The sequence below is a fragment of the Ovis canadensis genome, chromosome 4, assembly GCF_042477335.2.
Source record: "Ovis canadensis isolate MfBH-ARS-UI-01 breed Bighorn chromosome 4, ARS-UI_OviCan_v2, whole genome shotgun sequence".
Taxonomy (NCBI): Eukaryota; Metazoa; Chordata; class Mammalia; order Artiodactyla; family Bovidae; genus Ovis; species Ovis canadensis.
The window spans coordinates 117,867,135-117,880,602 of record NC_091248.1 but is presented as its reverse complement, the minus strand read 5'-3'; the positions used below and the strand labels follow the sequence as shown (position 1 = coordinate 117,880,602).

At 45.8% G+C, this 13,468-nt stretch overlaps 1 protein-coding gene across 8 annotated transcripts in view; it reads left to right on the top strand.

Moving 5' to 3' along the window:
* The window catches only part of HIPK2 (homeodomain interacting protein kinase 2), a 234,649-nt gene that overhangs the window by 199,705 nt on the left and 21,476 nt on the right, over positions 1 to 13,468 (top strand). For 5 of the 8 annotated variants that reach the window (XM_069588544.1, XM_069588540.1, XM_069588546.1 and 2 more), the window contains exons 10-12: positions 1,719 to 1,861; positions 5,253 to 5,432; positions 9,539 to 9,820. In XM_069588544.1, the coding sequence (XP_069444645.1) occupies positions 1,719 to 1,861; positions 5,253 to 5,432; positions 9,539 to 9,820 (605 nt within the window). The remainder of the gene's footprint in view (positions 1 to 1,718; positions 1,862 to 5,252; positions 5,433 to 9,538; positions 9,821 to 13,468) is intronic. The other 3 variants (XM_069588545.1, XM_069588541.1, XM_069588547.1) reach the window with 1 other exon arrangement.

Sequence of the window (13,468 nt, the reverse complement as noted above, 5' to 3'; positions counted from 1 at the left end):
AGAAATATTGGCTCTAATCTTACAGATTATACAGTAGTAATAAATTATAGAAATATCTGATGCAAAGTGTTGTCTCAAATGAGTTGAACATATCCATCAGTGATAGAGGTCCAGAAATATCTTTTTGCCCCATCTCTTTGAGGTAAAATGCTAAGATTCATTTTAGAGAAACAGGGAAGAAATAATGTCCTTAGCTTGATATCAAGATTTATTATTTCAAAATGACATTAGTCAAAACACAGGCTTTTCATGGGATCTGAAATAAGTTCCAGACAAAATCAGTAGAATTCTTATTGCCAATGAGACTATTGTTCATTTAAGCTTTTGAGCTCATAATTATTTTAATCAATTAAATTATTTTTCTGCTTACTGTGTTTGAATTCAGTAAACCTGAAATACAGTTAAGTATAGCTAATTGCCTTTGAATTGCTTCTTTCATTTTATCAGCAAACATTTCTTAAGCACTTATTGTATAATCTGTGGTCCCTGAGCTTTTTGACTATATTTTAAAAGATCGGTAAGCAAACAGGCAATATCTAAAAGGCATAAGAGATCTCACTGAGTCTCACGTGCAACATTATAACAGGATAGACCAGGTGAACTATGCACTCACATCTAAGAGGAAGCTGTAGCATTTTAGTACACATCACTGTTTATGAAGTTTTGACTCAAATTTATAATCCATTTCTAGAAGTGCTTGTTTGTTGATAGGAGCCAAAACACACATATTGAACATATGCAGAGTTTGTGGAGCACTACATTATATTAATTAGCCAGTGTTAGTCATCTCCAGCCTGATGGAAAGAGAGAGAAAGAGCTAAGATCCCAAGTCTTTAACTCCTTGACCTTCCTGAGAGGTAATTTACTTAGCAGCGTTCCTTCAAGTGTCCAACTTTGGACAGCTATGTTCAGAGTGAATCATTTAATAGCCAAAGGCAAGCAGAATAGTGATTGAAGATACAGAGGGCTCAAAATACAACACACACACACACACGTGTACGCACGCACACCTGTAAGTCTATTCAAGGACGAATCAGGAAAGTTCACTTTCGACTTCTTAAGAAATAGCTTGGTGTTTATAAAAGATCGAACTGTGACTTCCTCACTGTTCCATTTTCTCCTTGAGGAGTCAAGGTATTCTCAGTTAAGCTCAAGATCCCAGCTAAGAATTTTACTTCATGCCTATTTGCCCTTAGATATAGGCAGGTGTCAGATACTTGGTGATCTCAGGATTATGTTAACTTAGATTCAGAAGATAACACAAGTTGCACCTCTACATTCTAACTGCTAAACAAAAGGTAAAATATTAAATAAAGGATACTAGGCGGAAAACTTCTTGAGGGCAAGGAGTTACCCTTGTATGATCCAATTCAACTCCCTCATCTCTTGTGCACAGTTGTGTCACAAAACAAATCAATAAGTGAACTTTTGGGAATTTTAAACATTGTTCATTAGAGCAGATTTATAACTAAATCATTCTTCAGTGTGAATGAATCGCTTCCATATAGTTCTTTGCCCATATACCTACCTATTATCTTCTATTGACTTCACATGTGTTCATTTTATCTGCCCTGGTGTCGGAGTTCAGAGAGTAGGTCTCCACTGTCACACCTATCAAGGGGTCTAGCACAACCTTGAGCACAGAATAAGCACTTGACTCATGCCAACTGATTTATGATTGTCAGACATAGTGATAGCAGGTGACCTCTGTCCTACAGCAGGCCTGGCCAAGTGGGACCCAGCAGATTCTGCTTCCCCCGGCGTGGCAACAGCTGACCGGCGTGGCCACGCACACTTCGGTGCAGCACGCAACTGTGATTCCTGAGACCATGGCCGGCACCCAGCAGCTGGCCGACTGGAGGTGAGCAAGGCGCAGGCAGGGCTGGGATGGGAGGCACGTCTGCCGCTGACCCAGAGGGCGGCCAGGCTGGCCAGTACCAGAATCCCCTGCTTTGTAGAGGGCTTTTTAAATTAACAAGATAACATGTGGCCTACCAGGGTTCAATCCCTGGTTTAGGAAGATCCCCTGGAGGAGGGCATGGGAACCCATTCCAGTATTCTTGCCTGGAGAATCCCATGGACAGAAGAACTTGGCGGGCTACAGTTCATGGAGTCACAAAGAGTCAGACATGACTGAGCAACTAAGTGCATGAGCGCACCATGTGGCCTAAGACTGCAGTGTAATGAGAGGTTATTTTTAAATAAATGTATAATGGAGAAGGAAATGGCAACCCACTCCAGTACTCTTGCCTAGAGAATTCCGTGGACAGAGGAGCCTGGTGGGCTGCTGTCCATGGGGTCACGCAGAGTCAGATACGACTGAAGAGACTTAGCATGCATTGCATGCATTGGAGAAGGGAATGGCAACCCACTCCAGTGTTCTTGCCTGGAGAATCCCTGGGACAGAGGAGCCTGGTGGGCTGCCATTTATGGGTCTACACAGTCGGACACAACTGCAGCGACTTAGCAGCAGCAGCAGCATACCAGGACACCAGAAAACCAGCTTGGTTACTTTAGGATCTGTTGTCATTTTGAACTCCAAATTCAGTTCCATTATTTGATTCACCAGACTTGGCTTGGGGTGATTTTTGGTTGTTTCTCTGAATCCACTTCCACTCCCAGAAAACAAAGATCTGTTGTCCATGAAAGGATGCAGAAGAGATCCAGGGGCTCCTTAGCAATTCTAGGAAGTGTTCTCAAGGTGTTTTCACACACGAGCATGCTGGAGTTACATCAGACCACCTGGGGGAATACTTGACAGAAGGGGGTTTATTTGGACTGGTTAACTCTGCTCTGTTTGCTGAGTGTGTCTCTTCAGTTGATGCTCATATCTTTGAGATCAAAGTACCCTTTTCATAGAGCCCAGAGACATCCAGTTGACAGCCATAAGCACACCACAACCCCTGCATCTGTTTCCAGAACCTTCCACCCCATCCTACTCACCAACTTCATCACTGACACGTGACTGTGTTGTTCTTATGGCCACTTTCCATTCTTCCTTATACCATGCCACCTATGCCATCCCAACACCACCCTCAGTGCCCACCTTCACCAGTGCAGAGCCAAATGGCAGTCCCCCAAGCTGGCCCCAACTTCTCATGGCCCTCTGGGCTGTCTCTCTTTCAGCCAAAGCATCAGGGTAGGTCACACCCTTCACCCTCTGACAGTCCCCAAACCAGCCATGGAACCTCCTGACAGTTCTTTTTCTGTCCCGTAAATCTGCTGTGATTGAAGAGCTCTGATGAAAGGCAGAGAGACAGGGCCCCAGTCTAGCCTCAACTGCAGCGTCCTCTGTCCTGCCATTTAGTTTTCTACTTACTAATTTACTAATTCTAATTTAGTAGAAAGAAGAGAGGAACGGAGGCCATTTATCACAGTCCCGTTCACTTTCCACTGACACCACCCCCCCATATCCACCGCCTCTCACTGGACGCACTTCAAGCCAGGTAAACTGGGCTCATTTCTGGCCCTGCGCGACCTGGGAAAGTTACTAAACCTCAGTTCTTCAGTTAAGTAGGGACAGTAATGCCTATTCATCCAGTTGCTGGGAGGTTTAAATTTAAGATAAAAGACAAAGCACTTGACTGGATTTAACAGGTACCATCCAGCACCAGCCTTCCCTGGTGGCTCAGTGGGCAAAGGATCCGCCTGCAATGCAGGAGACCTGGGTTTGATCCGTGATTCTCGAAGATCCCCTGGAGGAAGGAATGGCAGCCCACTCCCGTATTCTTGCCTGGAGAATCCCACAGAGGAGCCTGGCGGGTTACAGTCCATGGGGTCGCAGAGTTAGACACGACTGAGTGAATAACATTTCACTTCATACCAGCGCCTGATCCATGACAGGCAGCAATAAATCTGTTATCTGCCCTTCCTCCGTTCACAGCATGAATGCTCAGCAAGACCACCTTCCCTCTCCAGCTCATTAGCAGCAGCAACCAAGTGGAAAGCTGTTTGACCAGTTGTTTTTTTTCCTTACCCCTTTTTCTCCCAGAAGACCACACATATGCTGTACTTCCATTTCCCTTTGTCTTTCAGCATTTACAGCTTATTTAATTTCAGAGATACTGACATTCTTAACTTTCATGCACATGTTATCCCTCATCCCTCCTCATCTCTTACCTGGTTACCACAGGAGAGACCTAAAGCCAACACAGTTTCTTTTCAGTCTCTTCTCCATTTCATATGTAGCCCAAAGAACATCTGGACTCATGGCTAGTGCTAGACCTGTGTCAAAGGGGAAAATGTCATGTCTGTAGAAGAAATAGCAACAAAGTAAAGGAGTTATAACATCAGTTTTTAAAGTTCACTTAAATGTCCAAAAGACTATCAGGATCTCTACAAAAGTGTCTCCCTACTTCTCTTTGTGTTCAGTTTTTTCCCTAAATTTCATAGGATTTTAAAAATTCATATGAACTCTCCTATAGCTCTTCATTTTACCATGTATTAAATGGGTTTTTATGGGCTACTCTCTAAATTCATCATCACTCTTAATAGTTCTGTGGGAATAAGCCTAACAGCAGATCTCACATACAACAACCCAGATCTCACATAACCCATTTTCAGGATTATGACTGCCAATATTTCTGTCAACATGTGTCTGTTACTAATTTTCACTTAGTACCAAACTCTATACATGTCTAGTCAACCTTCAGTTAATCTAATTGTTCATTCAAAAAGCATGTAACTCACTGATCAGCTGCTACATTCCTGAACATTGTGCTAACTGCTGAAAGAATTCTAAAGAATATTAACACTTCCTAATGCCAGAAAGACATACCTCCCAGTCTTCAAAGTTTGTTTTTCACATAAACTACAATATTCTTATTTACAAAACGGTATTACTAAGATATCCTGCTTACCTCACAGAGTGGAACAACCCATTGAAAGCGCTTTGTAAATTATAAAATACACAGCCCAGTTAGCTGTTGAGGGTCTTGAAGAGCAGAAGGGAATATTTATTTCCTCTCCCCAGAACTTAAGCTGAGTCCGCCTATTTGGCATTCTCCCCACTTGAAATATGCCCTTTCTCACTCACCAACAAATTGTGTCCATGCCACTTAAACATTCCTACACCAGAGACACTCAATGAAGTCACCTGGGAAGGCTCATCTCATCAACAACTATCCCCTCTATGTGAGAACTACCTTTTGATTTTAATTTGACTTTTAATGGCGGGGAGGGAACTTTAGCTTCTAAAGGAGCTCTGTTTCTATTAAACCATCAAAGAATCTGTTTTCCCATTTGCCTTTCAGGAACACACATGCTCATGGCAGCCATTACAATCCCATCATGCAGCAGCCTGCGTTGTTGACTGGTCATGTGACCCTTCCAGCAGCTCAACCCTTAAATGTGGGCGTGGCCCACGTGATGCGGCAGCAACCTACCAGCACCACCTCCTCCCGGAAGAATAAGCAACACCAGTCCTCTGCGAGGTAGGTGTGTAAGAAGTGTTAGAGAAAGAAAACTTCAAGGAGATTGGAAGTTAAAGATCTGGATCCCTGGAATGGGATTTTGAAGGAGGCACTCATCCTGAGGTCTCTGTGAGTGCTGGCCCCTAAGGGTGGGGCCCTCAGACCACAGCGTTCAGTGTCCCCGTCTTGAGTGATTCTGTCCCCTTCCACTTATCTAGAAAACACTCAGACTGCCCTCTGAAGATGCATTTTTGAAACTATAACTTTTTTTTAGAAGTAGAGAAATGTGCTTTATTTGAGTCTAATGTCAGAAATTTAACTCATTCAGCTATTTGCTAAAATATAATGGCACCCCACTCCACCTCTGTTGCCTGGAGAATCCCATGAATGGAGGAGCCTGGAAGGCCGAAGTCCATGGGGTCGCTGACGGTCGGACATGACTGAGCAACTTCACTTTCACTTTTCACTTTCATGCATGGGAGAAGGAAATGGCAACCCACTCCAGTGTTCTTGCCTGGAGAATCCCATGGACGGGGGAGCCTGGTGGGCTGCCGTCTATGGGATCGCGCAGTCGGACATGACTGTAGCGACTTAGCAGCAGCAGCAAGCAGTAACTTTGGTTAATCATAGACACTACCAGAAGAACAATGATCTTCCCCATTTCCTCTAAATCCAGTTTCATCTCCATGAACTCTTCAAAAAAATTAAGATTGACCAAAGGCCATGTGCTTTTGTTCATTTTATATGGTATTTTGGAAAAGGTGAAACTATAGAGTGTGTAGATTGAAGATTGCTGGGAAAGATTGAAGGCCAGAGGAGAAAAGGACAGAGGTTGAGATGGCTGGGTGACATCACCGACTCAGTGGACATGAATTTGAACAAGCTCTGGGAGATAGTGAAGGACAGGGAAACCTGGTGTGCTGCAGTCCATGGGTCGCAAAGAGTCAGATACAACTGAACAACGACAAAGCTATAGAGACATAGATCGGATCAGGAGCTGCTAAGGACTAGAGGGAACTTTTCAAGGTGATGACAAATTTCTGTATCTGCATTGTGATGGGAATTACATGACTGTACATTTGTTAAAACTCATCAAACAATTCAAAGGGGTGTCTTACACTGTATGTAAATGATACCTCAATATACCTTACTTAAAAAAATAGAGATTTCCTAACAAAAAAATCGAGATCAAAATTGTATGGCTGTAAAATTGTTCCTACATCTCTCTCCAGTGGCTTGGAGGTCCCTAATTGTTTATTTGGAATAGGTTAATCAAGAGAAGTCAAGTAATATGTGAAATGCCTAGTGAATTTTGTTTTTATACTTCCTTGGATAGCAAGATGCCAGAAATTAGATCTGCCTCTTTTCATTCGTTTTCGTGTGAAAACTAATCCAAGAGCTGACTTCCTGAAGTTGTCATCCTTCCTGAACAAGGTTCTTATTTGGTTGTTTCTGACAACTTAGGGAAATTCATGTCAGATCAGTGGCAGGCTTCCAGAATGCTTTTGTTTGACAGCTCTGTGATAGAACACCCATGTCTGTGTTAGACTGGGTGGCACCAGAGGCCCCTGGCTCAGTCCTCATGTGCTGTCCTGCTCAGTCTGGTGTGTGGTCCACCAGAACCATGGTCTGGCTTGAGCTTGGCCTCTGTATGCTCACTTTGGCCAGGTAGGGGCAAGAAGAACCCTTAGCCTCTGACCTGTTGGTAAGTCCCTCTTTGTTGCCTTCTTACCACACAGCTGGCTTTAGAAGGCTCACTGCCAGTGCATTTCAAGATCAGTGGGACTATAGTGAAAATTATGGGCTTGCCTATTTTAAAGACCAATGCCTTAGGCAAAACAATTGGAAAAACCAGAAGTCTCTCCCCTTTAGCAGACGGTACGATCAGGCATAGTTTTCTTTAAAAATGCCAAGTAGACATATTTTAACTGCTCGAGTAGTGAAAACTTAATCTCAAAATTGTACCATGTTAGTAATAACAAATACAAAGTTCTCTGGTAAGTACAAATAATAGAACAATCTTACCAGTGAAACTTCCTTCTTATTAGGAGCCCCCCAAAAGGAACAAGCAACATATCTGATACCAACTAAATAGAAAATTAAATAGACCCACCTTTATGGAGTTATTTTCATCTAATTACCTTCCCTTTAGCTAGAAGGTGCTAGAATCTCTAAGGACATATCACAATCTTAAGTTTCATTATAGGCTGGCTTTGGTCTCGTTGTATAGATACAACCAAGGTCAGCAACGGTTGATAGGGAGGGGAAAGGTAAGGTCTTTTTTCTCTAAAGTTACCAGAAACTACATTGGCGTTTTTGATAAGTAATTTCTAGTTGATAAAAATCAGGAGTTATAGGTCCCTTAAGCATACATTTTCCTTTTGCATTTTTCCTGGTTTTTCATTGCAATTGAAACAGACTGGTAAGCTTCCTGTGAGGCTCATGTGTCAAAATCCAGGATTTTCTTTGGGTTTTTTTTTTTGGTTGCACTGCGAGGCATGTGGAATCTTAGTTCCACAACCATGGATTGAACCCATGTCCCCTGCATTAGAAGGCAGAGTCTTAACCACAAGACCGCCCATTAAGTCCCCAGAAAAATTAATTTTTGAAAAATTATACCCCCACAGATACTTTTATGGTCATGTCCTCTTCCCAGAGGAGGAAGGAGGCAAAGCTACACTTTAACCTTAGATCTTTTAGCTCCAGGAAGTCTTAGGTAATGAATGTTGTCATTGAATCAGTGGTAAACCAGCCACGAGCAAGGAAATGAAAGCTTTATGTGCAAATATCTTTTATTCCACCTCCTTCCAAAATAAGACCTCACTCAGTACACTGGGGAGGATGACAAGATTGAACTTAGGAAGTTGGGCTTTGACCCTGAAGGCAGGGGGCTGCGTTGGGGCAGACACCCCTGAAATCCGCACCCACCGCAAGACTGGCCCAGTCCTTGGGCATGGTCCTCTGTCCTCTCCTGAGAGCCCTGGCTACCCACTTTGTCCCTCAGCAGGTAGAGCCCAGAGAAGCCAGGATGCTGCCCTGTCTGTGAAGCAGTTGAAAGAAAGAGTCCCACAGGCCACCGCCTCTGCAGTCTGGTTAAGCCCGAGTGCACTGGTCCTCTATCCGATTTATGGAGGGCAACACGGGGCTTCCCTGGTGGCTCACAGGTTAAAGTGTCTGCCTGCAATGTGGGAGACCTGGGTTCGATCCCTGGGTCGGGAAGACCCCCTGGAGAAGGAAATGGCAACCCACTCCAGTATTCTTGCCTGGAGAATCCCATGGACGGAGGAGCCTGGTGGGCTACAGTCCACAGGGTCGCAAAGAGTCGGACATGACTGAGCGACTTTACTTTCACTTTCTACAATGAATGGTGTCAGATTCGTGATCTCCGAAGAAGATATAACTTCAGGACCAGGGACCAGGCTTGAGCACTCAAGAGCTTTTGTATAGCAGAGTTTTATTAAAGTATAAAAAAGGGACAGAGAAAGCTTCTGACACAGACATCAGAAGGGGGAGGAGGAGTGCCCCCCCACCATGCTAGTTTTAGCAAGCTGTTTTATGTCTGTTAGAAAGCTATTAATCATATAGAGACACCTCAAGGCTGAGGGAGTTTCACCAGGCCCCTCTCCCACAATATGCATTTTTGAGACAGGATGGCACGAAGTATGTCATCCCCAGCCATAAAACAATTAATATGAATACTGGTTTGTTGAGCTATTATCAGCCAAAAGTTATCTTAGGTGGAACCATTTTGAAGAAAGGCAAATTCCAAAGCAAACACATAGTTTCATTAACATAGATTAAGAAAAACATTTCCATAAGAAAAACGTGTTGGTTAGCTCAAGGTTTGAGAAAAGTTAAGTTCAGGTGGAACTAGGTGTTGTCATGGCAACATAGAATTTTAAGAGAAAAAATTCTGACACTTATAGTTTGTTTCCTCCTGCCGCTTAAGGGAGAGAGAAAAAAAAGTCTGACACTTGCAGCCTATTTCCCCTGTTTGGAGACCCGTGGCCTTCCTGCCTGTGACCCTCTCAATTTGGCCATGCTGGTGTTTCTAGACATTTGGGCTTCTTGCAAGAACCTGGCAGCTCTGACTTTCTCCCTGAGTGTGTGTGGCTTTATCGTTCCAGAAACGTCTCCACCTGTGAGGTGTCCTCCTCTCAGGCCGTCAGCTCGCCGCAGCGGTCCAAGCGCGTCAAGGAGAACACGCCTCCGCGCTGCGCCCTGGTGCACAGCAGCCCTGCCTGCAGCTCATCCGTCACGTGCGGCTGGGGTGACGGGGCCTCCAGCACCACCAGGGAGCGGCAGCGGCAAACGATCGTCATCCCCGACACCCCTAGCCCCACGGTCAGCGTCATCACCATCAGCAGCGACACGGATGAGGAGGAGGAGCAGAAGCACGCCCCCACCAGGTGAGCTGTGATGCCTTCAGACACCAGGAAGGAGCGGAGTGGGGGTGCAGAGTGCATGGCCGGCTCACCCAGAGACAGTGGGGGGTGGGCCTGGACCACTTCCCCGTCATCCAAAGTGATGATCCATCCTTCTCTCCGGGCCCCTGAATCCTGGCCTTGGCATGTCCTGGAGCCCTAAAGTGATTTCAGAGGATGGTCCAACAGATGTGGGCTTCCCAGGTGGCTCAGATGGTAAAGAAGCCACCTGCAAAGCAGGAGACCTCTGTTCAATCCCTGGGTGGGGAAGATCCCTGGAGAAGGGAATGGCAACCCACTCCAGTATTCTTGCCTAGAGAATCCCCACAGACAGAGGAGCCTCGCAGGCTACAGTCCATGGGGTTGCAAAGAGTTGGACATAACTGAATGACTAACACTTCACTTCCTACCTTTCAAACAGATTTCTATAATTATTAAAAGCCAAAAATAATTTTGAGTCAATTTGGTCTTAAAAAATAGTTATAGGCCCTCTACATTTGGGGGACGTGAGTCCATGAAAGTCAGGCACACGGTGCCATTATATTTCAGACCTCATAAACTAAAAATCTCTGCCTCGGGCTATTGAATGTATTCCCAGTTGGTCAGGCTGTTTCTCAAACATTGCCTTGGCTCGCTCAGAATTTGAGGTAATTGTCCAACTAATCAGAAATTTCCCTGTGTCTGATTAACCCAGTCTTTCAAACTGCCAGGTGGCCTTTTACCCAGAGAACATTACTGTTTATTCCAAAGTAGTAAGAACTCATTTCACTCGCTGTATGCTTTTGGGGGAGAGGGAAGAAATATTTATTATATTTGCAAGACTGTTAAGTCTGGTGCCAGAGCCTCTTTCCTATACTTGCCAGCCAGACTGAAACAGAGTTTGGTGTGAGTTTGGGCTGTCTGGTGGTCCCCTGGAACTTTTCCCTCCAAAGAGTCGGTCCTCTGGTCGTTAGCATCCCCGAGCCTCTGGACCTTGTAGATCTGAAATCTCACAATCCCAACCTTGTGGCTCTTCCCACTGGGACCCAGGACCCGGGAAGGGAGGCCTGCCAGTCAGAGCACATCCTGTGACCCAGTGTGAAGACAACATTCACATTTGGGCCCAAATTATTAATTCCTAATTGGATACAATGTCACTGATTATAATCACAAATCCTTTTGATTAGATAATAAATTCTTACCTTTGAAATCATTACACGATGTACAGATAGACTGATTAAAACATTCTCACTACAGCTGTTCCTTCCTGCATGGGGTATTCCCTTCCCACCTTTATAATGAGCTCAGCATCTTGTCTTTCCACGAGAAGGCTTGTGTAGCGCTCATTCCAGTGTCCTCTTTAATGGCCCAGCCCAGTTCAGTGTGTTTCAGAGAAGCGTGTGATGGAGCATTTCTGTCCTAGCATTGGATCAGGTGCCAGAAGGGCCAAGGAACTGAGGGCTGGGGCATAGTGCTTCACTCCCAGCCTTCCTGTTCCAGAACTGGCCTCAGTTTCTTTGGAGACTCAGTTTCCTTTGTTTCCTCAGGAGAGCAGTCCCAAGCTGAGTCCATGCCCTGTGCCTCCCAGTCCCTTCCCAAAGGGAAAGGCTCCTCCCAGCCGCAGCCCGGGCCCTGGCCTGGAGCAGCGTGTTCACACATCTGTGGCATCAGGCATAAGAAGGACAGGCAACCTCACAGGCCCTTTGCCACAACTGGAAAAAAGCAATTTTAAAATCTGACAGTTGACTAGATTGGAGTATCATTTTAACATTTGAATTGACACAGAATCTCAACATATGTGCTCAGGAGAGAACCGAATAGTGGTTCTGAGGGGAAGGAGGATGAGAAAACCGTTTCTCCACCCATTAGGCTGCTGCCAGGGCTGAGGGCACAGAGCCAGCCAGAAGTACAGGCTGCCTCTGCAGCAGCCCCAGGGCCCAGAAAGAACAGAGCTGAGGCATGTGGCGGCATGGGAGGATCTTGGTGTCAGTGAGTCACGACTTGGGGGAGGGCAGGGGAGAGGCCGATGGGCAGGTGCACGTGTGAGTGACAGCCAGAGACGGTGAGTGACAGTGGGCTGCTGAATACCGGAGATTCATAACACGGAGGACGCGGGGGCCGGCCTGCCCGCCTGCCCAGGGTAACAAGAGGCACCAGAGACATTCCGTCAAACATGGGAGGCTGCCGTTTGAGGCCAGAGCGAAACCGAGAAAGGCGTCAGCTGTCCACAGGTGTGATGGGAAACTCACAGAATGAGTGAACAGTGTTTTCCAGAGAGATCAAATAACTGTTGCCTTGAAGAAATGTTTGAGGACCCAGAAAGGCAGGAGAGGGTATTGGAACCTGAGGAGGATAAAACAGAAACCAGTAGCTATTTTATTTATGGAGAAACCATCGTGTAATGTGACCACATTAATGTGACTGCATTTTGTAATGAGGAAAAAGATAGGGGGAAATACGAGTACTCATTCTTAGAAGTCAGACTATCGTAAAATTTAACTGGGTAAATATTTATTGGCCCCACTGGTAAGATATTATGCTCGGAACCGCAGGTGCTGCATAAATAAGGTAGACAGTCTCTGTCCTCAGGAGGTTTGCAGGGTAATAAGCAAGATAAGACACGTACAAATCTTCATAACACAAAACAGGTTACCAGGCCTCTAAAAACTAGCAGAGGACTGTAGGGATTCAAAGGGGGAATAGCTTGAGGAAATAGGGGAGAGGCGGCTTTTCAAGGTCAGTGGTCCTGATATGCTTAGACAATGGGTAGAGGAGGTGAGGCTGCAAATTCCAGTGAGATAAGTGGTGGGCAGAGCCTCACAGGTGGGCAGAGCCTTAGGTGGGCAGAGGGGGATCAAGAACAGGTGGGGTTCGCTGATAAGAGAAAGTGGGAGGTCAGGACAAAAGGGATTTCAGAATGGAAAGGAGGATTTGGGGGGGAATCTCCCCTTAGGTGGGCGTGGCCAGCTTTCCGAGGAGATGCTGAGGAGCTCCCAGGAAAGCATCAGTTCTAGGAAAACAAGAACAGGACATGCCCCCAGTGCAGTCCACTGGGGAGCCACCTGGTCACCCTCGGACTGGAAGCTTCTCTACCCGTTGGGGCTCCACTGTGAACCATGGATGCGTCCCTCCTTGACCCTGACTGTCCTCATTCCCAAACCTAATTTCTCCCAGCTGTGAGCAACTTGATTCTGCTCTTCTGTGTTCTGACCTCATTTCCTATTTGTGGCTCAGCCCCAGTACTAGCCCTGTAACCCTGCCTGAAATGCCGATGGCTTCCGCTCAGCCTCATGACAGCCTCTAGAGAGTTGAGGGAGGGGGTTGGGGGTTCCTGTGATGCTCCCAGGGATGGTGAGCATGGGATCACGTGGCAGCATCTTTTAGAGCCAACCTAAGACAAGTAATCCTTGGTGGCTCAGTGGTAAAGAATCCACCTGCCAATGCAGGAGACAAGGGAGATGCAGGTTCGATCCCTGGCCCGGGAAGATCCCCTAGAGGAGGAAATGGCAACCCACTCCAGTGTTCTTGCCTGGGAAATGACATGGACAGATGAGCCTGGTGGGCTACAGTCCATGGGGTCGCAAAGAGCCAGATATGAGTTAGCCACTGAGCACATAAGCACAAGCGTGTCAATAAATCTCTAGGACCAGGTGA